At 47.4% G+C, this 25,511-nt stretch overlaps 1 protein-coding gene across 2 annotated transcripts in view; it reads left to right on the plus strand.

Moving 5' to 3' along the window:
* The window catches only part of atp2a3 (ATPase sarcoplasmic/endoplasmic reticulum Ca2+ transporting 3), a 164,050-nt gene that overhangs the window by 9,819 nt on the left and 128,720 nt on the right, over nt 1-25,511 (plus strand). For both annotated transcript variants that reach the window (XM_078422743.1, XM_078422742.1), the window contains exon 2: nt 22,096-22,113. In XM_078422743.1, the coding sequence (XP_078278869.1) occupies nt 22,096-22,113 (18 nt within the window). The remainder of the gene's footprint in view (nt 1-22,095; nt 22,114-25,511) is intronic.

The following is a 25,511-nucleotide window of genomic DNA, read 5'->3' on the forward strand; positions in this document are numbered from 1 at the left end:
ACTATAAAGCCGGGGGGAGGGATAGAGGTGGTGGGGATGAGAGTGTGGTTAGGAACAGGGGTGGGGATAGTGGGAGAAATGGGTGCTCACTGGGGTGGGGCACAGGAAAGAATGGGGGGGAGGGGGAAGAGAGAGAGTAGTGTTCATAACATTTCTTGCTACCTTCTCAACTAATTCGAAGAAGATCTTCCCTTAACAAATCCCCGTTGATTCTCCCTGATTAATCTGTGTCTTCCCAAATGAAGCTATGATGTCTCTTGGAACGTTCCAATTATCTCCTTGCCACCAAAGTTAAATTAACTGGCCTGACTTTATCCCTTCCTCCCTTTTATAAACGTCAGTGGCCCTCTTCCAACCCTCTGGTGACACACCTGAGATGAGAGAAGATTGAAGCAATGTATCTGGGGGCTCTGATATTCCCCCCTCCCCTTTGCTCCTTTAATAGCCTGCAGTGTATTTCATCCAGGCCTGGTGATTTATCAGAAAATAAATTCAATCAGAAAAATGCTAATCTCCCTGATATTTCCTCTTTTACCATGTGTAGGAAGGAACTGCAGATGCTGGTTTAAACCGGAGACAGGCCCAAAAAACTGGAGTAACTCAGCGGGACAGGCAGCACCTCTGGAGAGAAGGGTCTTCGGAAGGGTCTCGACCCAAAACGTCACCCAATCCTCTTCTCCAGAGATGCTGCCTGTCACGCTGAGTTGCTCCAGCTTTTTGTGTCTATCCTCTTTGCCATGTTTAGCTTTTTTCAATATTTCACACGTGCCTGCTTTAACTACAGTATTGGCAAAACCCCATGTTTTGAAGGACAGCCCCAAATTACTCATTGTGGAACTTGCCCTCATTCATCACATTTATGACTCTTTATTTAATTCTCATAGTCGTGGAGGCACACAGCCTGGAAACAGGCCCTTTGGCCTTGCTTGTCCATGCCAACCAACATGCCTCATCTACACTAATCCCACCTGCCTTCTGTTGGCCATATCCCTCTAAACCTATCCTATCGATGTACCTGTCCAAATGTTTCTTAAACGTTGCGATAGTACCTGCCTCAACTACCTCCTCCGGCAGCTTGTTCCATACACCCACCACTCTTTGTGTGAAAAAGTTGCCGCTCGTGTTAAAATAAAAAATTACCCCTCGGGTTCCCATTAAATCTCTTTCCCCTCACCTTAAACCATTGTTCTGTGGTTCTTGATTTCCCCCACTCTGGGCAAAGAAATATGTGCGTTTGCTCACGTAGGAAGGAACTGCAGATGCTGGTTTACATCTGTGTGTTTACCCAATGTATTCCTCTCATGATTTTGTACACCTCTCTAAGATCACCCCTCAACCTAAGGAATAATGCTCTAGCCTGCTCAACCTCTCCCTATAGTTCAGGCACTCAAGGGACTCTTCCCTTGTTCATTACTGAGAAAGCATCTTTTGCATTTTTTAAAAATCTTTCTCATCAATATTACCTCTCCATGCATGTGTTGTTTCTCTCATTTTTATTTATTACTCGACCTGTATTCTTCCAGTCTTTATCCACTCAGTATCTTGTATAAGCACTTCTCTTTCTAGTCACATCTTGCCCTCAGTGCACCGAGACTCTTGAGTTTGGCAGTCTCACCCTTTCCTGGAGCAATGTTTTGCCTGAAACTCTTGAATCTCCTTAAATGCGATGAGACTGATTTACCATCTAGCATCTGTTTCCTGCTCACTTCTGCCAGATCAATTCTCAATCCAATAAAATTGGCCATACCCTAAACATGAACTCATATCTTATCTGTCGTTTTACATAACAATGTTAAATCTAACAGAATTATGATACCTACAACACAACTGATATCCTGCCACCTGCCAGCTTATCTTTGCCTAAATCCAGAGCCGTGCCCCTTGTTGAATTTGCTCTATCCGTATCCTCTTACTATGCCCATATCCCCTTTGATATTGGGGTCATTTGAAACCCCCCCCACCATTACTGCCTCTATGTTCTGCAGCTCTTGAATAATTAATGATTCAATGGTACTTTATTGTCACATGTACCGAGGTTCAGTGAAATGCCTTGTTTTTGCAGACAATCCGGTAAAATCATACAGCAGACTTCACTCAGGCATACACACAGTTGCTACATGGGATATTTGCCTACATTTCTGTTCGTCTGTCTCCCAGTACACTCTCAGCACTGATTAGCCATTTTTGTTTCTTTTATTTCAACGTATGCAGTCTCGTTTGATCCTTCATAATCGCTCCTTGTCGCGACAATAGGTGCAGGAGTAGGCCATTCGGCCCCTCGAGCCAGCACCACCATTCAATGTGATCATGGCTGATCATTCTCATTCAGTACCCCGTTCCTGCTTTTTCCCCCTGACTCCGCTATCCTTAAGAGCTCTATCTAGCTCTCTCTTGAATGCATTCAGAGAATTGGCCTCCACTGCCTTCTGCGGCAGAGAATTCCACAGATTCACAACTCTCTGACTGAAAAAGTTGTGAATTTTTGTTTCTTTGTGATTGTTTCTGATAAACCTTCCTATTTTGCCCTCTTCCCTATTGCTTCTGAAAACCCTGTTCAAAGTTTTAATCTTCCCCTTCTTCGAACCATGTCCCCATAATTATGTCTATCATTTAAGCTCATCTGACTTGATCACCAAGCACAGTAAATGTTGTGAAGCACAGCCACAGATGGTCACCTCCATTTTCAGACTTTAATTTGTCTTGCCTTCCAAACCTTAACTGCCTTCCATTTCTGCACTGCCCTCTTCTCTATCCTTGCTGTCTCCCTGCCAACCCTGTGTCAAACTCCTCCCCAGTAGCACCAACTAATCCCGTAGTTGAGCGTGTTGGTCCAAGCTCGATCAAGGAGCCACTATCATGCATGTTGAGCTCTTATTATCCCTGAAGGTGTTGGAGGGAATCTTAGGATGTGGTTTAGGTCTGCAGTGATGTTCTCTGAGGCAGAGAGATTGCCATCCAAGGACCCAAACAGTCTTTCCAGGTGAGACAGAGAGGTTCACCTACACCTCCTCCAACATCATCTATTGCATCCGCTGCTCCAGATGTCAACTTATTTACATCGGCGAAACCAAACGCAGGCTCGGCGATCGCTTCGCTCAACACCTGCGCTCGGTCCGCGTTAACCAGTCTGATCTCCCGGTGGCTGAGCACTTCAACTCCCCCTCCCATTCCCAGTCTGACCTTTCTGTCATGGGCCTCCTCCAGTGCCATAGTGAGTCCCACCGGAAATTGGAGGAACAGCAACTCGTATTTCGCCTGGGCAGTTTGCAGCCCAGTGGTATAGAACATCGACTTCTCCAACTTTAGATAGTCCCTCTCTTCCCCTCCCCCTTCCCAGATCTCCCACTGTCTTCCTGTCTCCACCTATATCCTTCCTTTGTCCCGCCCCCCTGACATCAGTCTGAAGAAGGGTCTCGACCCGAAACGTCGCCCATTCCTTCTCTCCTGAGATGCTGCCTGACCTGCTGAGTTACTCCAGCATTTTGTGAATAAATACCTTTGATTTGTACCAGCATCTGCAGTTATTTTCTTACACTGCCTCTTTGGAGGGTATTCTTTCAGTGTGTGAACAAAAGAGTGCTTGACATGACCAAGGAAGAGGAGGCCATGAACCAATTGCTGCCAAATGGTATTGGTGCAGTGTCGATGGGCATGATGATCCTTTGTGCTTGTTTCTGTGCTCTATGACTCTGACTCTATTACCTAATGATATCTCAATGTTATTACAGGGTGGAGCTGACCAGCGCAGTCTGAATTTGATTGCGTGTTGCTTTCCCTTGCCATGTTTGTAATTTGCTTCAACAAAGTAATTTAGCTGTGATTAAGTGGTTAAAAAAGAAACGGTGGTTTTTGCTAATTATTGGGAGAAGCCAAACATTTCTTGGCATGCCTTGGAGGGAGTGGCCATTAGTTTTACTGTTGATGGGACCTGGAGTGTGGAGAACCTCCTTGCTGTCAGCAAAGCTCATGTTCTCTGGGCTCTCAGCTGAGCAGGTTGGTTGTGCTTCAAAGCGATGACTTTATTTCCACTGGAGCTGAATATCTGGAGAAAGTCGCTCACTGGTCTCCACACTCAGAGTTGTGAAGCTGTGGAATTCTCTGCCTCAGAAGGCAGTGGAGGCCAATTCTCTGGATGCTTTCAAGAGAGAGTTAGATAGAGCTCTTAATGATAGCGGAGTCAGGGGATACGGGGAGAGGGCAGGAACGGGGTACTGATTGTGCATGATCAGCCATGATCACGGTGAATGGCGGTGCTGGCTCGAAGGACCGAATGGCCTCCTCCTGCACCTATTGTCTATTGTCACTCTTGGGGGAGCGGGCGGGTGGGTGGGTGAGTGACCACTTGGAGATGGAGGTCAGTCATAGACAAAGGGTCTCTTCCCAGCAACCACCATTCTGTGGATCCTGAATGTGACCCTGTTACACACTGGTGTCCACTCTCTTGGGAGCTTATGGGTGAGTGACCACTGAGGTGGAGGTCAGTCGCAGATGAAGGGCCTCTTCCCGTCAGCCACCATTCTGTAGATCCTGACGATTACCCGGAGCACGCTGGTGTCCACACTCTTGGGGAGCGGGTGGGTGAGTCGCCACTCTGGGGTGGACGTCAGTCGCAGAGGATGGGCCTCTTCCCATCTCCACCATTTTGTAGATCCTGCCTATCCCCACCTTCCATAACCTCGAATCATACCTTGTGAGCAATCATCTCAGCATTGTTTCAAATATATATATTTACAGCCTCAGTAGCCACCTGCGATGGTTATTGGGTTATTATTAATGTCACGTGTACTGAGATAGAGTGGAAAAACTTTGCTTGTGTGCTATCCTGTCAAATCATACTATACGTACCTCTTGACACTCCAGTGCTTTTTCACCATTAATAAGTCATGGGTTTAGCAGTGAGATGGGATATTTTCTTGCCTGGATAAGTGCAGCCTCAAGAACTTCAAGAAGCTCAACACAATCCTGGCCAAAGCAGCCCAGAAGGACATTGGGTAATTGGGGATGGCAGCACAATCGGCTTCCCATCAAATTGTGCATCGTGCCTTTTGGAAGTATCTCAGAGTTAACTGAATACTTTTGTTCAAGTGTGCTCGGGGTGTGGGGAAGAGCAGAAGCCATGTTTTCCACAAGTGCTCCATCTTGTGTTAATAGTGACGATAGACACAAAATGCTGGAGTAACTCAATGGGTCAGGCAGCATCTCTGGGGTAAAGGAATAGGTGACGTTTCAGGTCGAGCTTCTTCAGGCCTACACTTCAGGCTGAAGAAGGGTCTTGACCCAAAATGTTACCTATTCCTTATCTCCAGAGAAGCTGCCTCACCCGCCGAGTTACTCCAGCATTTTGTCTACCTTTGGAGTAAACCAGCATCTGCAGTTGCTTCCTACGCAGTTATGTTAATAGTGCCTGCCTCGTTAATGTTGGCCACGGGTAAATGACCAGAGCACAGATGAAGCCTTCCCTTTATTAATTTATCCTGGTGGGTTAAGGTGCAGTTAACCCCATTATTAGCTGGCGAGATTGCCTTTGTTGGAGTGTATGTGTGAGATAGCGGTTGAACAGTTGCTCTTTTCTCTGGACTCTTACTTCCTCATCTTTTCTACAGGAATCCTCTATTCAGCTTCCTCCTAATCTGTAAGTGACTAAATGAGTCCTATTAATAGGAATGGAAATAGCACAATTTCCCACTCGTCTGTCAATTTAGATTTGCTTTCACCAAAATTTGTAGTGAATTCCAGTAATGTCTCCCAACTTCACTGGCGCATTACGCGGGTTTGAGAGAGGGCTGCAGTCTACCATTGTAACCTGGGTAAGGTGATGGGAGGGACTGATGCACTCATTCACATCGTCAGACCTGCCGCAGCTGGGAGTGTTGTGAATTTAAATAACTCTCTGAAGGAGCAGACCGTGGTGGGAGAGATGAGAACTGGCACAGTGTGTGCTTCAGGGCATTTAACATTGCGCTGGCGGTGAAATCGGTTTGACTTGCAGTTCCAACGATCAACCTGTTATATCAGCATCTATTCATCGCCGGCAGAGAGAGGCATTGCTAATAAACAACGTTACTGCAGAGGCACAGTGGCAGCAAGAATTACTTTGACTTGCTCCTGAGCTCTGAAGGTCTTTTCTGGAACACTTGATGCTGCAAATTCTGCAGAGCAAGTGACACCGCTTTCTTCTAATTGAATGAGAGAGCCCTCGTGTATTTTCTGCCGCAATTAGCCTGGTAGGGATCATGGGGAAAGAAGTCCTGCACGCCCTCTTAGTTTGCAGCTCTGGCAATGGCGTTTCAAGGAAGTGTGATTGGGATTGATGCAGCATTGCTCTCGAGCTGGAGTAATTATATTCACACCATTTCGATGCCCAATGTGTGAAATTCCTATGCACCCTTGATTTCAATGAATAAACTTGATGTTGCTCGCTCCAGTGTGCCTGTTAATGTAATAATAACCAGAGACTGTATCAGCCGCTTCACACTTTTGCAGGATCACGCCTACAGCACATTAAGTATTCGTCGCACAAGTATTCTAATGATCTCATTTAATCACGATCTGCTAAGTTGCCAGATACCCTACTGACAAGGGGAATGCAAAGTTCACCAAAGAATGAGTAACCGGCAAAATGTGATTTAAAAAATTTATTTTCTCTCTCTCTCTTTCCTTAAGCTATCACTTAATTAGCCAGCTAATACCAGGGACCAGAGTCAGGCAGTACAAAAGGTTCAGAGGCGAGGCTCTCAATGAAAACACTGCGAGTTGGAATCCTCCCATGGTCCTATGAGAAAACTAATGAAGCCATCAGATTGTCATTAAAATCATTTCGAGTTTTTCCTCAGGAAAAACTGGCCTTCTGTATCCCGGATGTGGTTCCAATGTGTATTCCCACCCCCCAGCAGTGGAGGAGGCAGAAGTTAAAATGGACCACATAGGAATGGAAGAGAAATCAAAATGGTTGGCAACCAGGAGTTGCATCCGGCCCTGGTGGATAGACTGCAAGAGATATTGTGCTCAAGACTCTAAAGTGGGCCATTTCATCTGCCACTTAACTAGGGAACAGGTCATACAGCCAGCACCTCCCCTCAGCATCAGGTCTGGAGTCAAGCCCACAAGGAGACAGTGCATCAGAAGGGGAGTCAGTGTCATAGAGAGATACTGCATGGAAACAGGTGGTTCAGCCCAACCTGTCCAATGCTTTGACCAGATGCCCTATCTAAGTTAACCCTATTGGCTCAAATCCTTCTGAACCTTGAATCCTGCAACCGGAAGTTGCAGCCAACCCCACCAACGCAGAGGAGGTCACGCCCAAATGGGACCCCAGCAAGGTTTCATCTTGCCTCGAAAGAGCGCAGAGAAGATTTACAAGGATGTTGCCGGGTCTTAAGGACCTGAGCCATTGGGAAAGATTGGGTGGGCTGATTCCTTAGCTTGATTCCTTAGAGTGCAGGAGGCTGAGTGGTGATGATATAGAAGTGTTTAAAATCATGAAGTGAATAGATGTGCATCTATTCACATCTTTTCCCAGAACAGGAGAATCAAGAATTGGAGGGCATAGGTTTATGGTGAGAGGGGGAAGATTTAATAGGAACCTGAGGGACAACCTTTTCCCTGCAGAAGGTGGTGGATACGAGGTATATGGTATATAGAAGTGGTTGAGGCTGCTGCAATAACAGCATTGGGACAAATATTTGGACAGATGCATGGGCAGGCAAGGTTCAGAGGGATTTGAGCCAAAAGGGTTAAGTTAGATAGGGCATCTGGTCAAAGCATTGGACAAGTTGGGCTGAACCACCTGTTTCCATGCAGTATCTCTCTATGACACTGACTCCCCTTCTGATGCATTGTCTCCTTGTGGGCTTGACTCCAGACCTGATGCTGAGGGGAGGTGTATGACCTGTTCCCTAGTTAAGTGGCAGATGAAATGGCCCACTTTAGAGTCTTGAGCACAATACCTCGGCCCAAGCTGAAGGGCAGTACTGAGATGTGGAACCATTTTAAACCCACTGTTCAACAGATCACCCAGTTATTATCTGATGGCTGTCTGTGGGAGCTTGCTGTGTACAATTCACAGATCAAGTTTCCAACAATGATTCTACTTGTGTAGGAAGGAACTGCAGATGCTGATTTACACCGAAGATCGGCACGAAATGCTGGAGTCACTCAGCGGGTCAGGCAGCATCTCTGGTGAAAAGGAATAGGTGGCATTTTGGGTTGAGGCTCTTCTTCCGATTCACTGCATGTCATTGCATTGCAGCCCGACCGCACTTCCCAACATTTGCTGTCTTTATTTTGAGGTTAAAAGGCCGTACTGGTTGCCACCCCACAAGGGAAGGCATCGAGCAAAAAGGAAAGTGGGAGCAGCACTTGCCGTATTGTGCAAGAGCCTTAAATAAATTCCTGAGCGAGTCAAGAGAGGATTACATGTTGCAGTCTCTGATCGTCAAACCCTCAAGGGGTGTAACAGGAAAAAACAAGTTAGTGACGGAGAGGAAATGGGATTCCCTGGCTCGGGCTTGTTTGCAATCTCTGTCACTGGTATTTTACCAGATACACGCTACAGCCCTGAGCAGATCTTCTGTCTGTGGAATTAGTTACAAATGAAGCTCCTCAGCAGAGGAACGCACCGAGCCTGTTTTATAATTCCTGCCTGTGGCTGAAGCTACTCTGTACAAAGAAGCGTTGCACTAACAGAGAAATGCAAACTTCAATCTCTCGGCTTTCAGTGCTGTTAGTGTCTCTGAATACACACAACAATGGCATGCAGCTGGGGGAAAGCTGGGCTCTGACAACACTTGGACTTGTGTAGTGGCCTCTGGTGCTTTGGTCTGTCATTCTCCGCCCCCACTGGACTTCTCTGCTTCAGGAGGTCAAGTCAATTTTATTTGTATAGCACATTTAAAAACAACCCACGTTGACCAAAGTGTTGCACATCTGATTAGGAAAAAAAAAAAAGAAACAACATACAGTGGCAGGTGAGATTCCATGGGTGGTGGTCTCCTCAGGGGCACTGATCATCCCTCGGTACCTGAGCAAGTGACTGGTCTCTGGCAGTCTTTCCCTCACTTGCCATCCCAGAGCCATAGTTATGCAGCGGTAGGCCATTCGGCCAGCCATTCCCATGCTGGGCATTGAGCACCGATTTACAATAATCCTACTTGCCCATGCTGATCTTTGTGATTTTAACTTGGCAATTCAGAAGCACCATTCCTGTTTGGTAATTCCTTGGTGGCTGCTCTGTAGGTGGAGGTATGTCAGGCACGCTTGGTGCTGCTGTTACTCCAGAGGGAGTCCTCCAGAGGATGGCTTGTTTCCACTCCACTACTGAGCAGAGAAAGATTCCCGGCACAAATTCTCCGACCATGAGCACGGATGTGCACATGCAGACAATTTTTGCTCCGTCCTTTTCCTTGGCCCACTCTCTTCCTACCTTCTCCTCCTGACCTGCTGAGTATTTTCAGCACTCTCGCTTTTATTTCAGATTTCCAGCATCTGTAACTTTTTTGCTTTTCAACACGTTCTTGTTGGGTTTTCAACTTCAGTCTCTGCAGGCTGTGGGGGGGGGGGGGAGGGGACAGTGGCGGGGCGGTAGAGTTTGCTGCCTTATTGTGTCAGAGACCCGGGTTCCATCCTGACTATGGCGTTTGTACGTTCTCCCCGTGACCGCGTGGGTTTTCTCCGGTTGCTCTGGATTCCTCCCAAACTCCATAGACGTACGGGTTTGTAGGTTAATTGACTTCACTAAAAATTGTGAATTGTCACTCGTGTGTAGGATCGTGCTGTGTACGCGGTGATCACTGGTCAGCGCAAACTCAGGGGGCTGAAGGGCCAGTTTCCGCGCTGTATCTCGACACTAAACTAGAGTTCTGTGTCTCGGTCTCTCCTGCATTAACCGTTGTTTCCCATGCTCGCTGAAGCTTGATCTCTGAACTCTTCCTGTGCCCTCCTGAAGTTGGAAGCCGTTGAAGCTTTCAACTGCTGCCCAAGTCACTGTCGCGCCTGTTGCTGTAATTTCCTGTGCGTATGTTGACCTATTAATACACCAGGCAGCCCTGGATGTAAGCGCTATTCTTAGTGTGCCAATTTTAATTAACATTGCAACACAGATTTGCATACTATATTAAAAAAGCGGTTTGATGAATTTCAACTAAAGTCACAGGTCTGAGGTGTGCGTCAAGGGCATATGTTGGTGGGAAACGTGGCGCTAAACGGCAGCGTGCTGGGGAGAGAGTCGCAGGAAGTGAACGTGGAGTGCAGCGTGCACTCTTTGTAGCGAGTTGCTCTTTCACAAAGGGAAGCTATAACCATAGATATAGAGCCATCATACAGCGTGTAAATGGGCCTTTCAGCCCAACTTGCCCGCACTGGCCAATATGTCCCATCTACACTAGTCCCACCTGTCTGCATCTGGCCGATATCCCTCTAAACCTGTCCCTTCCATGCACCTATCTAAATATTTCTTAAAAATGTTGTAACAGTCCCTGCCTCAACCACGTCCTCTGGCAGCTTGTTGCATATATCCACCACCCTGTGTATTAAAAAAAAGTTACCCTTCAGGTCCCTATTAAATTTCTCCCCCACCCCCCTCACCTTAAACCCATGTCCTCTGGTTCTCGATTTCCCCCACTTTGGGCTCTGTGCGTCTCCCCGATCTATTTGTCTCGTGACTTTGTACACTTCTATAGAATCACCTCCTCATCCTCCTGGGCTCCAAGGAATAGAGTCCTAGCTTGCTCAACCTCTCCTTGTAGGTGAGGCCCTCTATCCCTGGCAACATCCTTGTAAATCTACCAAGTGTTGTCTTCAGGAGAGCTTGAGATAATTTGGCCACAGCCTGCAGATGTAATTCAGTCCCCATTTACACACATTCAGACTTTATCTTGTCTTTGGCTTCTGCCTCTTGTGCTCAGTGGTAAGGCTGTAATAATAACCAAATGCTGAAAACATTCAGCAGGCAAGGCAGCATCTGTGGGGAGAGAGAGAAAAACCTATATTTCAGGTTAGTGACCTTCCAAGCCATTTCTTTCACTCATTCATGAAATGTTGCCCTGCATTACTCACCATTGCACTCTCATCATCACAGCATTCCAAAGAGTGTTGGCTTGTAATCAAATTTCAGCCCAGAGGAGGTGAATGGATTTGCCTATCCAAGATGGCGTCCAAGCCAAGTGAATCTTTGTGTGCTCGTCACAGAAGTGGATCTGCAATTACTCATTGCAATTGCTCCACTCTTTTAAATCTCTATTCCACGCTGCCGATGGCTCGATGGTAACCATGTATTGTCTTTCCGCTGACTGGTTAGCACGCAACAAAAGATTTTCACTGTACCTCGGTACACCTGACGCTAAACTAAACTCAAACTCTCAGGGGATAGGATGTATAGTAGTGAGAAAGGGAGCAGACATTAGAATGGGGGTGTGAACCCTTCATTTTAGCTTATTTCCTTAACAAAAAAGGTTGTGAAAGCGCAAAAAGATCTGAAATCGCAAAGTTTCTGTCTCAGTTTTAGTCATTTCCAGAGACTATCGTGTGAAGTGTTCATGTTTAGTTGAGGGACCCAGTTGCGATTTTCATTCAGTTTGCCATCTGTTGCTGACCGTTATTCTCGAACCACAGCATGAACGGCTCTCTGGAGACGTGTTAACCTTAACTAACAAGAATCTTAATTGCATTTCAGAGGATGCAATTATGATGTGTAACCTGGTCATTACAGTAACAAGATTCTCACAGCCAATTGACATGGAGATGGGGCTTTGAATGTTTTTGTAACGGGAGTAATCAAAAGCCCATGTCCCGGTAATGGACCTGGGTATTGCAAAGCTCATATTAATGACGAGGGATGTAGAAACAAGGAATTGCAGATGCTGTTTTTTTTTTTTAAAAGGACAAAATTGTTGGAGTAACTCAGCAGGTCAGGCAGCACCTCTGTGGAACATGGTTAGGTGATGCTTCGGGTTGGAACTCAAGGGGGACTCGATGGCTCCCAGGAAGGATTGTGACCTGAAACGTCACCTATCCAGGTTTTAGTTTTAGAGATACAGTGTGGAAACAGGTCCTTTGGCCCACTAAGTTCGCGCTGACCATCAATCACCTGTACACTAGTTCTATCCTACACAATTTTTACAGAAGCGTTCTCCCTGTGACTGCATGGGTTTTCTCAGGAAGCTCCGGTTTCCTCCCACTCTCCAAAGGCGTGCAGGTTTATAGGTTAATTGGCTTCTTTAAAAATTCTGTACAGACAGCACCCACAGTCAGGATCGAACCAGGGTCTCTGGCACTGTAAGGCAGCAACTCTACCACTGCACCACTGTGCTGCCCTCTGATGTTCTCCAGATTTGCCCCCTGACCTGCTGTGTTACTCCAGTGCTTTGTCCTTTTTTTTTAATGACAGGAAGCGGTGCTTGAAGGGAGCAGGGAAGCGAGCAATGATTTTTCTCGGGGGAGCGGGGGGGGGAGCATTCTGTTTCCACATTTAATTGTTGATTTAAAGTGTGGGCTTGGGAGATGGTGATGCAGAAAAGTCCTTATCAGGAATTTCTCACTTGGAGGCCAGGAATTTTCTGATGAACAACTTGCCTTTGTAAAGGTCTGATAAACAAAGGTAGGTGTGAGAGAGAGTAAGAGGGGTGTGTTGCTAGCAACCCATGAGTCACCTCTAATCAAATCTGGTTTCGGAAGGGGACGGGTATTTTGTTCAACACTCGCTGTAACCACGGTGATCTCTGGTAAGGAGCTGGGCTTCTGCTAATGCAGCTTTACCCTTCTGCGTGCAGGCGGTCTGTGCACTGATGCTGAAGATAACAACTAAACCCAGAAACCACCAGTGGAGCAGATGAGCTTGTGATTGAACTGTCAGTCGTTGGGCTGTTTTTGTTTCACAGAGCACAACTGACTAGCGAGGCCTTGAAATGGCAGTGTGGCCTGATATTTCCATGTTTTCTTTTGACCCAGGAGGAGGTCAATTTGATCTGTCCCTCACTTTTCACTGTACTTCGGTACAGGTGACAATAAACTAAACTGAACTGATCCATTGAGTATCTGCTCCGAGCGGGCCTATTCCCCCACTCATTGTTTTTGTGGTCTCCCTCAAGTCGATGCTGTTTCATTTGACCTTTGTTCATCCAATCTAGTATAAAGCATTCATTGCCGTCAAAGGGGCTCCCTCTGCATTGTAGAAAACAGACACAAACTGCTGGAGTAACTCAGCGGGACAGGCAGCATCTCTGGAGAGAAGGAATGGGTGATATTTTGGGTCAAGACCCTTCTCCAATGCAGATTTGTTGACCAGACTAAAAAGTTGAGTATGTTGTTGTCTGCACAATGCTTTATTTATTGTCAAATGTACAGAGATACATTGACAAGCTACCCAGTCAGACCACACTCTACATGAATGCAATAGACCCTCTTCTTGCAACATCCACCTCCCAGAAAAGTTCATTCATGGTCCAAGGACTTATGCAATTACTTATTTTCTCACTTTAGGCCCAGTGTCCTGGCGGCTCTGGATTGATGAAGTAGGGGTCGGCCTGGCTCATGTACGATGAAAAATCGTGCTGGCAGCAGCATTGCAGGCACAGAGACTCTGTCAATGCACTATAACATAAATTATACATAAATCATGCACAATATTACATGCATTATACGAGAAGAGAACTGTAAAAATACACTATTAGCAAACAAGTCCATGGTGGTGCAAGAGAGGTCCTTGGTGTTCCGTTGCTCAGGTAGGATTAGGGTTGTGCTTTTCTCTCCACTGATTCTGCCTGGTCTGCCGGAACATTCCAGCAGTCAGCTTTTATCATGTTTAAATACAACTAGACCAAGTGGACCCGTTGGGCACAAACCTCTCCTGCATTGGTGCACCACCCTGTCCTCCCCCCCCCCTCCCCTGTCTCCTCAACCCCCTTCTTCCCTTCTCCCTTCTCTCCCTCCTCCCCTCCCCCTCCCCTCCTTTTAAACTTTAAAATGTGAATAACTTTAAATATATAACACCGATTCCTGCATTGGTGCAGCACCCTGTCATCCCCCTCTCTCCTCAACCCCCTCTCCCTTCTCCCCCACTTCCCCCCCTCCCCTCCTTTTAAACTTAAAAAGATATAACACCGATTTCAATGAAACTACTTGCATTATCACTAAAGTGACAATGGTGAGTAAGGTGGGCCTGAAATTGTTGCACTATCGTGTACCGTTTTGGCTGAAGTTCGGTCACAAACAAGGTAACAAACGAGAGTTTTAGTATATAGATGATTGCTCTGGTGGCAAAGGTACCCACCCTGGGAGTGGTGCATGGAAGTACCTGGGACTGCCTTTACATGGACATACGGCCGACATCTGCCTGTTTAATAAAAGATATTTAATCGCTGTTTCTGTGCCTTGTCTGGCAGAGGTTTTGTGCCTTCAATTTTTATTTGATTTTTTATAAACAATGGAACCATGTTACCGTGTTAGATCTGTTTGCAAAGTGCATGTTATCTTGGGATAGGCCACAAATCACTTGTGTTTTATATTGAAAGTCCTAACAGATGGCGTTGCATTTACAGTGCGGTGTGACGGTCGGTGCAAGGTAGCCAAATGGGGAAGAGTACTCAGTGCCACGGGCTGATCCAGTTCTCCACTGAGAGACACAAAATGCTGGAGTAACTCAGCGGTTTAAACCGGCATCTGCAGTTCCTTCCTCCACATCTCAACTGATAGCATTTATTTCAAGAGGACTAGACTATACAAACGGGTGTAATGCTGAGGCTTTATAAAGCACTGGTCAGACTGCGCTTGGAGTATTGTGAGCAGTTTTGGGCCCCATATCTGAGGCAGGGTATGCTGACGTTGGAGATGGTCCAGGGGAGTTTGAGAGAATGATCCCAGGAATTATTGGGTTAATATATGATGAGAGTTTGACGGCACTAGGCCTGTATTCGCTGGAGACTAGAAGGATTGGGGGGGGAGGGGGGAGGGGGGGGAACCTCATTGAAACCTACCGAATAGTGAAAGGCCTGGACAATAGTGAATGTGGAGAGGATGTTTCCACTAGTGGGAGAGTCTAGGAGCGGAGGTCATAGCCTCAGAATAAAAGGACGTACCTTTAGAAAGATGAGGAGGAATTTCTTTAGTCAGAGGGTGGTGAATCTGTGAAATTCATTGCCACAGGTGGCTGTGGCCAAGTCAATGGATATTTTTAAGGCGGAGTTTGACAGATTCTTGATTAGTAAGGGTGTCAAGGGTTATGGGGAGAAGCCAGGAGAATGGGGTTGAGAGGGAAAGATAGATTGGCCATGATTGAATGGCGGAGTAGATTCGATGGGCCGAATGGCCCAATTCTGCTCCTAGAACTTATCAACTTTTGAACTCCGAGCTCCCAGCCCTGGATTGCTGTGCTTGGCTTCACTGCTTGGAGTTCCATCGACGTCTTTGTGACTGCTCTCCTCAGCCAGAATAATGCCTGTCTGGGGAATGGAATGGAATGGGTTTCCATTGAATGAAAACTCTCTTAAGATCAAAGGATACAAAGTGCAGGAGCATCTCTGGAGAACATGGATAGGTGACATTTCAGGTTGGGTCACCTCAGACCCAACCCAAAACGTTACCTATCAATCTGAAGAAGGATCCTGCCCCGAAATATTATATTGTGTAAACCAGCATCGGCGATTGCCTGTTTCTACATTTTCTCTATCTTAAGATAACTTGGTTGAATGGAGTATAGATTGCTGCAGCTAAGGGGGTCACGTTGCTGTGAGCTGTCTCGGAGTTCGGACGGCAAGGTGATGTAGATAGAAGATAAATGTAGGAAAACTAGATCAGAGAGCAGGGAAAACCTTGCTGCCAGGCTGTGAAGTGTGATGTCGGGTAATGTGATCACTTCTGTTTGCTTTGACATCTGTTTATCTCTGTAAATGAATGGAAAACTCGGACATTTTGTTTGTTCTGTTGCCTGGAAATTGGGTGACAAGGTCCAGTTTTAATAAGGAGTGAGTGGAGGATGAAGATTGTGGGCTTGTAGGGTGGGTCGTGGACTCTGATTCCCGTCTGGTCGTCGGCCAGACCTCTGGTCGCTCTGTGGTTACTGCCGTGATTGAATTTCACACCTGGAATGGCCACAACCCTGGGCAGGACCATCTCCAAGACCAGTCCTTCCCAGACCCCATGACGACTACTGGGCAGCTGAAGGTGTACTTCTTACTAGGATTCTGGCCAACACTGGGGACCTCATTCAGATGGACCCCTTCATTGGCGGATGGGCTGTCCTCCAGGCATCGTGGTATTATGCAAGCCCAATGTCATCACCCCTGCCCCATCCAACTCCCACGTAAACCCACTCCCCACCCCTAACCAGACTGCCCCTTTGGCCAACAACACTGACTCTTCCCTCCAGCACCTTGGATCAGCCTCGGGGTAGCAGATGTGGAAAGACCTTGTCTATCACTCGAGGCCATGAAGTCCCAAATTGCTTGTTGGCCTGCAGTCTGTATGTTGGTGGTGGTGAGGTCACTCTGGACTCGCCTGATCTCTCTCCTGGCTGGTCTGACCAAGGACCAGGTTAATGGAGAATTAGTACAAGCAGCAAGATAACTGCTCAGTAGTTCTGGCAGCATCTCTGGAGAAAAGGGATAGGTGACATTTCGGGTTGAGACCCTTCATCAAACTGATGAAAGACCTATTCCTTTTCTCTAGAGACGCTGCCTGACCTGTTGAGTTACTCCAGCATTTTGTGTCTATCTTCAGTGTAAGCCAGCATCTGCAGTTCTCTGGTCGATGACACTTCAGGGAGTCTTCCTCCCATTGTATCAGTGTGACAAGCTCTGCTGGTGTCTCTGGGTCAAAGTGACAACAATGACAGCTCTGCACCACAGGGGGATCTTTGCTGTGAATGCCTTGTGGTAATGCAGATGATCTGAATGGGTGCATGTGTGAGAGAGTCATGGCAGCCAGCTCTGTCCTTTCATTTCCCCTCTATCCCCGGCAAAGGGCGCTTGATATTCATCTCATCAACCAGATGAAATATTCATCTGTTGAACTGTGACTCCTGGCTGTTAGTTGTGTGTTCTACAATCTTTACTGCATGAAAGGTAGTTTGCCTGAGCCATGCCGTGCCTGGCTTGAGGTGGCATTTACCTTTCACCTTTGCTTGCGCCAGCTGGCCAATGCAACTTTGCAATATTTCCCACCTGTGGTCCATGTGAAGGAAAGGTAAACCCGGGCAATGCAAGGCAAACCCGGGCAATGCAAGGCAAACCCGGGCAATGCAAGGCAAACCCGGGCAATGCAAGACAAACCCGGGCAATGCAAGGCAAACCCGGGCAATGCAAGGCAAACCCGGGCAATGCAAGGCAAACCCGGGCAATGCAAGGCAAACCCGGGCAATGCAAGGCAAACCCGGGCAATGCAAGGCAAACCCGGGCAATGCAAGGCAAACCCGGGCAATGCAAGGCAAACCCGGGCAATGCAAGGCAAACCCGGGCAATGCAAGGCAAACCCGGGCAATGCAAGGCAAACCCGGGCAATGCAAGGCAAACCCGGGCAATGCAAGGCAAACCCGGGCAATGCAAGGCAAACCCGGGCAATGCAAGGCAAACCCGGGCAATGCAAGGCAAACCCGGGCAATGCAAGGCAAACCCGGGCAAAAAGTGGCAATGTAAGGCAAACACAAATGAAGTTGCCTTTTAAGGTAAGTGGCTGAGGTTGGCGCCTCTTGCACTGTTCATACCAACTCAAAGTGTGGGCAGCTGATAAGAGTGGGTGATAACGGCAGAGTGAGTTCCTATCAGCGATTGCTGCACTTTGTGAAGATTACCCTCTGCTGCTCTTTGATCTGATCCTTGGAGTGCAGAATCCTTTTCTCCAGTGGCCTGATCTTTATTTCAGCTGCTAACTTCCCTCGCTGGACCTTTAAACCAAGTGCCAATTCACTCACTCCACATGAATGTGCCTCCAGTATTGTTTTATTAAGTAGTTATACAGGCATATTATTCCATCAATGGATGGTAGAATTACATGGAATTTACAGCATTTGAACCAGGCCATTCAGCCCATCGGTTTTCATGCTTTACTTTAACCGTGCCCCCATAGATGAGGCCTTCTCCTGCTCTTTTCCTCCTCTTGACTACTTCACTCGCTGGAGGAGACGGGTTTACCGCTGTCTAGTCAGTCGTAGGTTGAAGCCGCTTCCCCCACCCTGGCCCTCTGGGCTTTCCCCTCTGTGGGGGGGGGGGGGGGGTGGTTGAGGCTCGCCTCTGCCACATACAGGATGTTCTTCACCGGTCACGACGCTTGCTGCTTCCTCTGCACGGTGATGCAGTGGTTTTGAGGAGGTTGGGTGTCAGTGCTTAGAAATTCCAGCACAGTCTGTCTGTGTGTGTCTGTCCGTCCCATATTCCATCAGAGGCACAATGAATGCCTGCAGATGCTGCAATCTGGAGTAACGACCAATCGACTGGACGAACTGAGCAGGTTGACCCGAGTCCTGGTGCAGGGTTTGCACCTGAAACATTGACAATCCCTTCCGGTTAGGTTATTCCAGCAGATTGCTGTTTGCTCCTTAATCCAACTATGGGCAATACAGCGTGGACTGAGAATCGGGATGGGATGTGAGGAGCTGCAAGTAGTGTGCAACTCGTTTATTCAAAAAACTGACCATATGGTGTGTCTAGTTACAAGTCATACCTACATCGCACCTCGACCTGGATTAGTATGGTGGCCTGGGATGGCGATGGCATAGACTGCCAAACCACAATGTATTTGGGCCCAAGGCTTGGGCACCAGAGACCACGCTGGCAGACGTGCGAGCTGGCGGGAGGTCGGGCATGTGGAGTGTTGGTCCACAGTCTACCCGCTTTCGGCAGGAACACTCCAGCATGGACCTTTGGGTCGGGGCTGAATAGCTTCTCAGGGAAGCCTGGTTCAGTGGAAAGGTGGAGGGTTAATATCTATGGGGAGACCCTCATGGCCTGGGGATGAGACTGCAGGGGAGAGGCACAAAAAAATATTTGCCGGAGAATGCCTGGGATGAATATTCATGGGGAATGTCTGAGGTGTTGAATATTTGACAATGATGTGTGGCTGAATATTCACTAAATGGACAGATGGGTTCTGTGCTGCTGGGTTTGCATTCCCAAGGCTTAGGTTTTGTCTGCACAGATGTACCATTCATCAGGTGTGCTGCAATTCACGAGATAATCCACCAGGCATTAAGCAATCTGTGGTTTCTCCAAAGTTACATCCATATAAGTCTCGCTGCACCAGATCTGAGAGATGATCCCATCCCTCGTTTGGTCTAAACTTTCAAGTGTTTATCCAATTGCATTAATCAGTTTGAGGCATATTTACATTGTCGTTCAATATTTAGTGTCTTAGGAAGCATTGAATTGAATGAATAGTGAAACACATTCCCATCTTCAATGGCTGTTATTCTCATCTTCGACCTGTACCTCGATGAACAGTCTCGGGGAATCTACAGGACAGATTGTGGCCCCAGCTCTGGGGAATTTCCTTCTTTCAGTTTTGGGGTGAGCAGGCAGTCGAACTGTTGGTGTAGGACTAGGCTTAGTATTTGTACATTCGGAGCTTGGCATCAGGAAAATAAAGTCCACCTTTGCTTGGTGGAGATGCCCAACAGGGTAGCACGGTGGTGCAACGGTAGAGTTGCTATCTTACAGCGCCGGAGACCCAGGTTTATCATATCATATCATATATATATACAGCCGGAAACAGGCCCCCTCGGCCCACCAAGTCCGTGCCGCCCAGCGATCCCCGCACACCAACACTATCCTACACCCACTAGGGACAACTTTTACATTTACCCAGCCAATTAACCTACACACCTGTACGTCTTTGGAGTGTGGGAGGAAACCGAAGATCTCGGAGAAAACCCACGCAGGTCACGGGGAGAACGTACAAACTCCTTACAGTGCAGCACCCGTAGTCAGGATCGAACCTGAGTCTCCGGCGCTGCATTCGCTGTAAAGCAGCAACTCTACCGCTGCGCTACCGACCCTGACTACGGGTGCTGTCTGTGCAGAATTTATACGTTCTCCCCCTGATCTGCGTGGGTTTTCTCCGGGTGCTCCTGTTTCCTCCCACACTCCAAAGATGTGCAGGTTTGTAGTTTGATCAGATTCTGGTAAATTGTCCCTAGGGTGAAGGATGGAACTAGTGTATGGGTGAACGCTGGTCAGCATGGACTCGGTGGGCTGAAGGGACTGTTGTCACGCTGTATCTCCAAACTATGATGCCCCATCCCGACCAGCTGACAAGTAGCCGCCTCATCCCCTGGGAGGTGGACCAAGCTGAAAACCCCAGGACAACCGGACAAAAATCAGTCTAGTCAGTTCCTCGGGATGGGTGTAGAAGATGGAAACCAGTCCAGGGAATCTATTGTGGTTTGTGGTCCCTGTGGCCCCTACCATGCAACCTCCCCCTCACCACAGAGCAGGCACCCACCACACATTCCCTAACAACTGGTTCCAGTGACCGTCACTCTTTGGGCAAGGAACCGAAGGAACTGCCTCCCTCCTAACCTGGTCTGCTGACTGGTTCTTGATCCTCTTGCCTCCCGGGTGTGTTTATAACTACCATAGGCTCCCTGCTCTCCACGTCCAAAAGCTTGAGCCCTTGTCATCTTTGTTTCACAAGAATGGTGGGAAAATTGTCGCGTATTTAAAAATGTTTGCTGTGAGAAGCCTTAATGTAAGGGTTGGCTGTTGCTCAGAGGTAACAATCTTCCCATATGGTCGGAGGTTCAAGTCTCATTGATGAGAATGGTGCTTGTAGTCCTGCTGCAGATCCCAGTATATTATTTAAAGGGTGCTTTACTGCCACAAGTTCTCTCCTTCAAATGAGACATTCAACAAAAGTCAATTTGCCTGCTTGAGTGGATGCAAAGATCCCTGCACTATTCGTGAGTCCCTGGGGGGGTTCTGCTGTTCTCCTGGGCTTCTTTAGTTTAGTTTCGAGATGCAGCCTGGAAACAGGCCCTTCGGCCCACCAGGTCCACGCTGACCAGCAATCACCTGGTCTACTAGCACTATCCTACACACTAGGGACAATTTACAATTTTTACCACAGACAATTAACCTGCACGTCTTTGGAGTGTGGGAGGAAACGAGCACCCGGAGAAAACCCGCGTGGTCACGGAGAGAACCTGCAAACTCCGTACATTCATCACCTGGGTCTCTGGGCGCTGTAAGCTGCAACTCTAACGCTGTGCCACTGTGCCGCACCAATCTTGTTACATTGATGGTTGTCGGATCTACCTGGATTTGGCTTGCCTGGTGGATCTCTCACAAGGAGCAGCAGTGTTGCTCCCAGCAGTCCGTCATGCTGCTTGAGTGCCGTGGGATGCCAGAGGCAGTGGGACGTGTGCTGGACCTTTCATCCAACTCCTGTTCGGAGATGCCTGGTCGTGGAACAAGATGGCTGCAGAAAACTCGCAAAAACTAGTGCACCTGGTTTAGATTCTTCATAAAGCTTTAGAGGGATTTTGGTGCATGGATGGGAAAAGGCTCACTCGATTCGGTACAAATTTAGAATGATTTTGATAAGGTCAGTGTGAAGCTGAGGGCGTTCTTGAATCTAGACTTTATAAACTGTTTGAACTATTTCCTTAAATGGGTGGCACACTAGTGCAGCTGGTAGAGCTGCTGCCTCACAGCGTCAGAGACTCGGGTTTGATCCTGACCGCGTTTGCTGTCTGTGCAGAGTTTGCACGTTCTTGCTGTGGCCACGTGGGTTTTCTCCGGGTGCTCCGGTTTCCTCCCACATCCCAAAGATGTGCGAGTTTCTAGCTTAATTGGTCTCTGTAAATTACAGCTAGTGTGTAGGGAATGGATGCGAATGTGGGATTACATAGAACTAGCATGAAGGGGTGATCGATGGTCAGCATGGACTTGTGGGGGGGTGGGGGTGAAGTGCTGTATCTCCAAAATAAGCTAAACTTGTATAAAACATGGAAGTTACTTGGCTACTAATGGTTGGCTCTTGAGAACAGATGTTGGATGGATGGTGTGAATGACCCCAAGGCTGAGAATCTCAATTTAAAAAGTCTTCGGTCATAGTTGCTGAATGATTCACTAATTTTTTTTTTTCTCTCTCTTTTCCATGGTCATCCCGAACCAGAACTTCCTGCGGAAGAAGGTAAATATTGACTTTTCCATTAATACGTTGGATTACTACTCGCGTTCAGTTGTTTGTGAAACCTGTGGGTTTGCATTTAGCATTTAATCTGGTTTGTGATTGCGCTATAATGAAGAGGTGGACATTTAAGTGATGGTGTGTGAGGGTTCGGACAGTGTTGCTCACATCAGAGAGTGCGTACCACAAAGGTCTCAGCGGGCATTGCGAATGAATAGTTCCCTTTGGCAGGGTCCTTCGTTTGATTGCCCACATATTATATGAGCCAAATGATTTGTGTACAATAGAAAATGACGACCTGGCAGTAAAACCTGTGTTTGATGGAGAGAGAACTGAGGGATGCAATCTCAGGACCCGGGGACGATCTTGGATTGGGAATGCAGTGCTACGGAACCACACTAACTCAGCTGCTTTTTCCAAACCATCCTATCTTAAACTCCTCTGGTACATCACCCATCCCTCAAACCCAAACCTTGACGTTCCATGGTATCTCCATCACTGAACTTCTTGCCCCACCGCCATCAACATCATGAGGGACCAAAAGCTGAACTGAACCAGCTACATCAATACCGAGGCTGCTAGGGAGGTCAAAGGGTGGGTATCCCATGGCAAGTGACTCACCTCCTGACCCTCTAAGGCCTTACTACCAAATCAGGTGTGTGATGGAGTACTCTTCATCTGCCAGGAGGACTGGAGCTCTGTTGAGATTTGTACATCCCGACACCATCCACTAGAAAGGAGCTCATTATGAGGCTGCCATCTTATCTATTATCCCCAGTAGTTACCCTCCCCACCACCAGGTGCTCTGTGACTGCATTACGTATCATCTACAAAATGGAGCAGATGCTTGCCAAGGTTACTCTGATGGCACCTTGCAAACTCTCACGCTCTGTCATGGAGGGCATGTGGCACGTGGAAGCTTCTTCACTGGAGGGTGGATTGTGGACGGAAGTTCAATATTGCGAATGTACTTACCTCAACCACTTCATCTGACAGCTTGTTCTATGTGCCCACCACCCTCTGTGTGGGAAAAAGTTGCCCCTTGGGTTTCTATTAAATCTTTCCACTCTTACCTTAAACCATTGTTCCTCTGATGCCCCTTCCCTTGGGGCAAGACTCTGTGCATTCATCCTAAGTACGCCCCACATGATTTTATACAATGCTATAAGATTTCTTCTCCGTCTCCTATATTTCAAGGAATAAAGTTCCAGCCTGCACAACCCCTTGCTATAAACCAGGTTCCTCGAGTTCTGGCCCATCCTTGCAACTCTTTCCAGGTATCTTTCCGATTGCTGGGTGCTCAGGCAGCTGAGCCCTAAGATAATGTCAAGTTTCAATGATGTCACCATTGATTCTTCTAAACTCTGGAGAATGCGTTTCAGATCTGCACTCACTGTTAACGAGCCGCTCCTTATACGGCAAACTGCTGAATCTTTATCGGGCTCCCTTTACGGCAACCACATCCCTTTTAGATAAGCAGACCAGGACCTTATGGTTGACCAGGGCCCCACGCAATTAATGCAGTCAATTCTCTTCCCTGTGGTGGAAAGAATGGAAACAAGAACCAAACGATGAGAGGAACTCCGTGAGAGGAACAACCATCATCTGTGGGTGGGGAGCGCGGGGGGGGGGGGGGGGGGGAGGAGGAAGGAATATTTGGCGTTTGAGATCAAGACCCTACATTGGGACAGAGTGGAGAGGGAAGATAGCCCACTGTGAAAAGCAGAGGAGGAGGGCTGAGACGGGGGGGTGGGAACCAGTAGGTGATTGGTGGACCAAGGATGGACCCAATGGGGAGGGGGGGGAAGGAAAGGGATGGAGTTGGGAATCAGGCAGGTGATAGATGAAAGATGGACGCAGACGGGGAAAAAAAGGCAAATTGGAACCAGGTGAGGGGAAGAGCAGGTGAAGGTAGAGAAAAGCTGGAGGTGATCAGTGGGGACACAAAGGTTATCAGTGCTGGAATCTGAGTGAAGGTGGTGATAATAATAAATACTCAGGATAAGGGAGGGGATGCAGTGGGTGGTAGGTGGATGGAAAGGCTGGATTTCTTTGTTAGGATGACGCACGATTACTGCACGGGGTGTGATTAGGGCAGGCATGCTTTCAGGGGGCCAGCGTGGTCTAGGGAAGTAACACATCTGAGCATGTCACATATCGCACAGAGCCAGGAAGATCATCTTCAGCCATGCTTTATTGGGCTGGGCTTCTGCTGGTACATGGAGGATGAGACTAGGTCCTGACATGTTCCTGCAAACTCTTCGAGTCTGCTTGCGCTGAGATCCTGATAGGATATTCCCTAGGACATTGAGGGAAGTTAGTGCAGAAATAGCAGGGGCTATGACGGAAATATTTCAAACGTCATTAGAAACAGGGATGGTGCCGGAAGATTGGCGCATTGCGCATGTTGTGCCTTTGTTTAAAAAAGGTTCTAAAAGTAAACCTAGCAATTATAGACCTATTAGTTTGACGTCTGTGGTGGGAAAATTAATGGAAAAGATACTTAGGGACAATATATATAATTATTTGGATAATCAAGGCCTGATTAGAAACAGTCAACATGGATTTGTGCCTGGAAGGTCATGTTTGACTAATCTTCTTGAATTTTTTGAAGAGGTTACCAGGGAAATTGATAAGGGCAAGGCTGTGGATGTTGTCTATATGGACTTCAGTAAGGCATTTGACAAGGTTCCACATGGAAGGTTGATTAAGAAGGTTAAATCGTTGGGTATTAATAGTGAGGTTGCAAGATGGATTCAACAATGGCTGAATGGGAGATACCAGAGGGTAACGGTTGACAATTGTATGTCAGGTTGGAGGCCAGTGTCTAGTGGAGTGCCCCAAGGATCTGTGTTGGGTCCACTGTTGTTTGTCATTTACATTAATGATCTGGATGATGGTGTGGCAAATTGGATTAGTAAATATGCAGATGATACTAAGATAGGTGGAGTAGTTGATAGTGAGGTAGATTTTCAAAGTCTACAGAGAGACTTGGGCCTTTTGGAAGGGTGGGCTGAAAGATGGCAGATGGAGTTTAATGCTGATAAGTGTGAGGTGCTGCATTTTGGTAGGACAAATCAAAATAGGACGTACAGGGTAAATGGTAGGGAATTGAGGAATGCAGTGGAACAGAGGGATCTGGGAATAACTGTGCATTGTTCCCTGAAGGTGGAATCTCATGTGGATAGGGTGGTGAAGAAGGCGTTTGGTATGCTTGCCTTTATAAATCAGAGCATCGAGTATAGAAGTTGGGATGTAATGTTGAAATTGTACAGGGCATTGGTGAGGCCGAATCTGGAGTATGGTGTGCAGTTCTGGTCGCCAAATTATAGGAAGGATGTCGACAAAATGGAGAGGGTACAGAGGAGATTTACTAGAATGTTGCCTGGGTTTCAGCACTT

Source organism: Rhinoraja longicauda, chromosome 26 (assembly GCF_053455715.1).
Source record: "Rhinoraja longicauda isolate Sanriku21f chromosome 26, sRhiLon1.1, whole genome shotgun sequence".
NCBI lineage: Eukaryota > Metazoa > Chordata > Chondrichthyes > Rajiformes > Arhynchobatidae > Rhinoraja > Rhinoraja longicauda.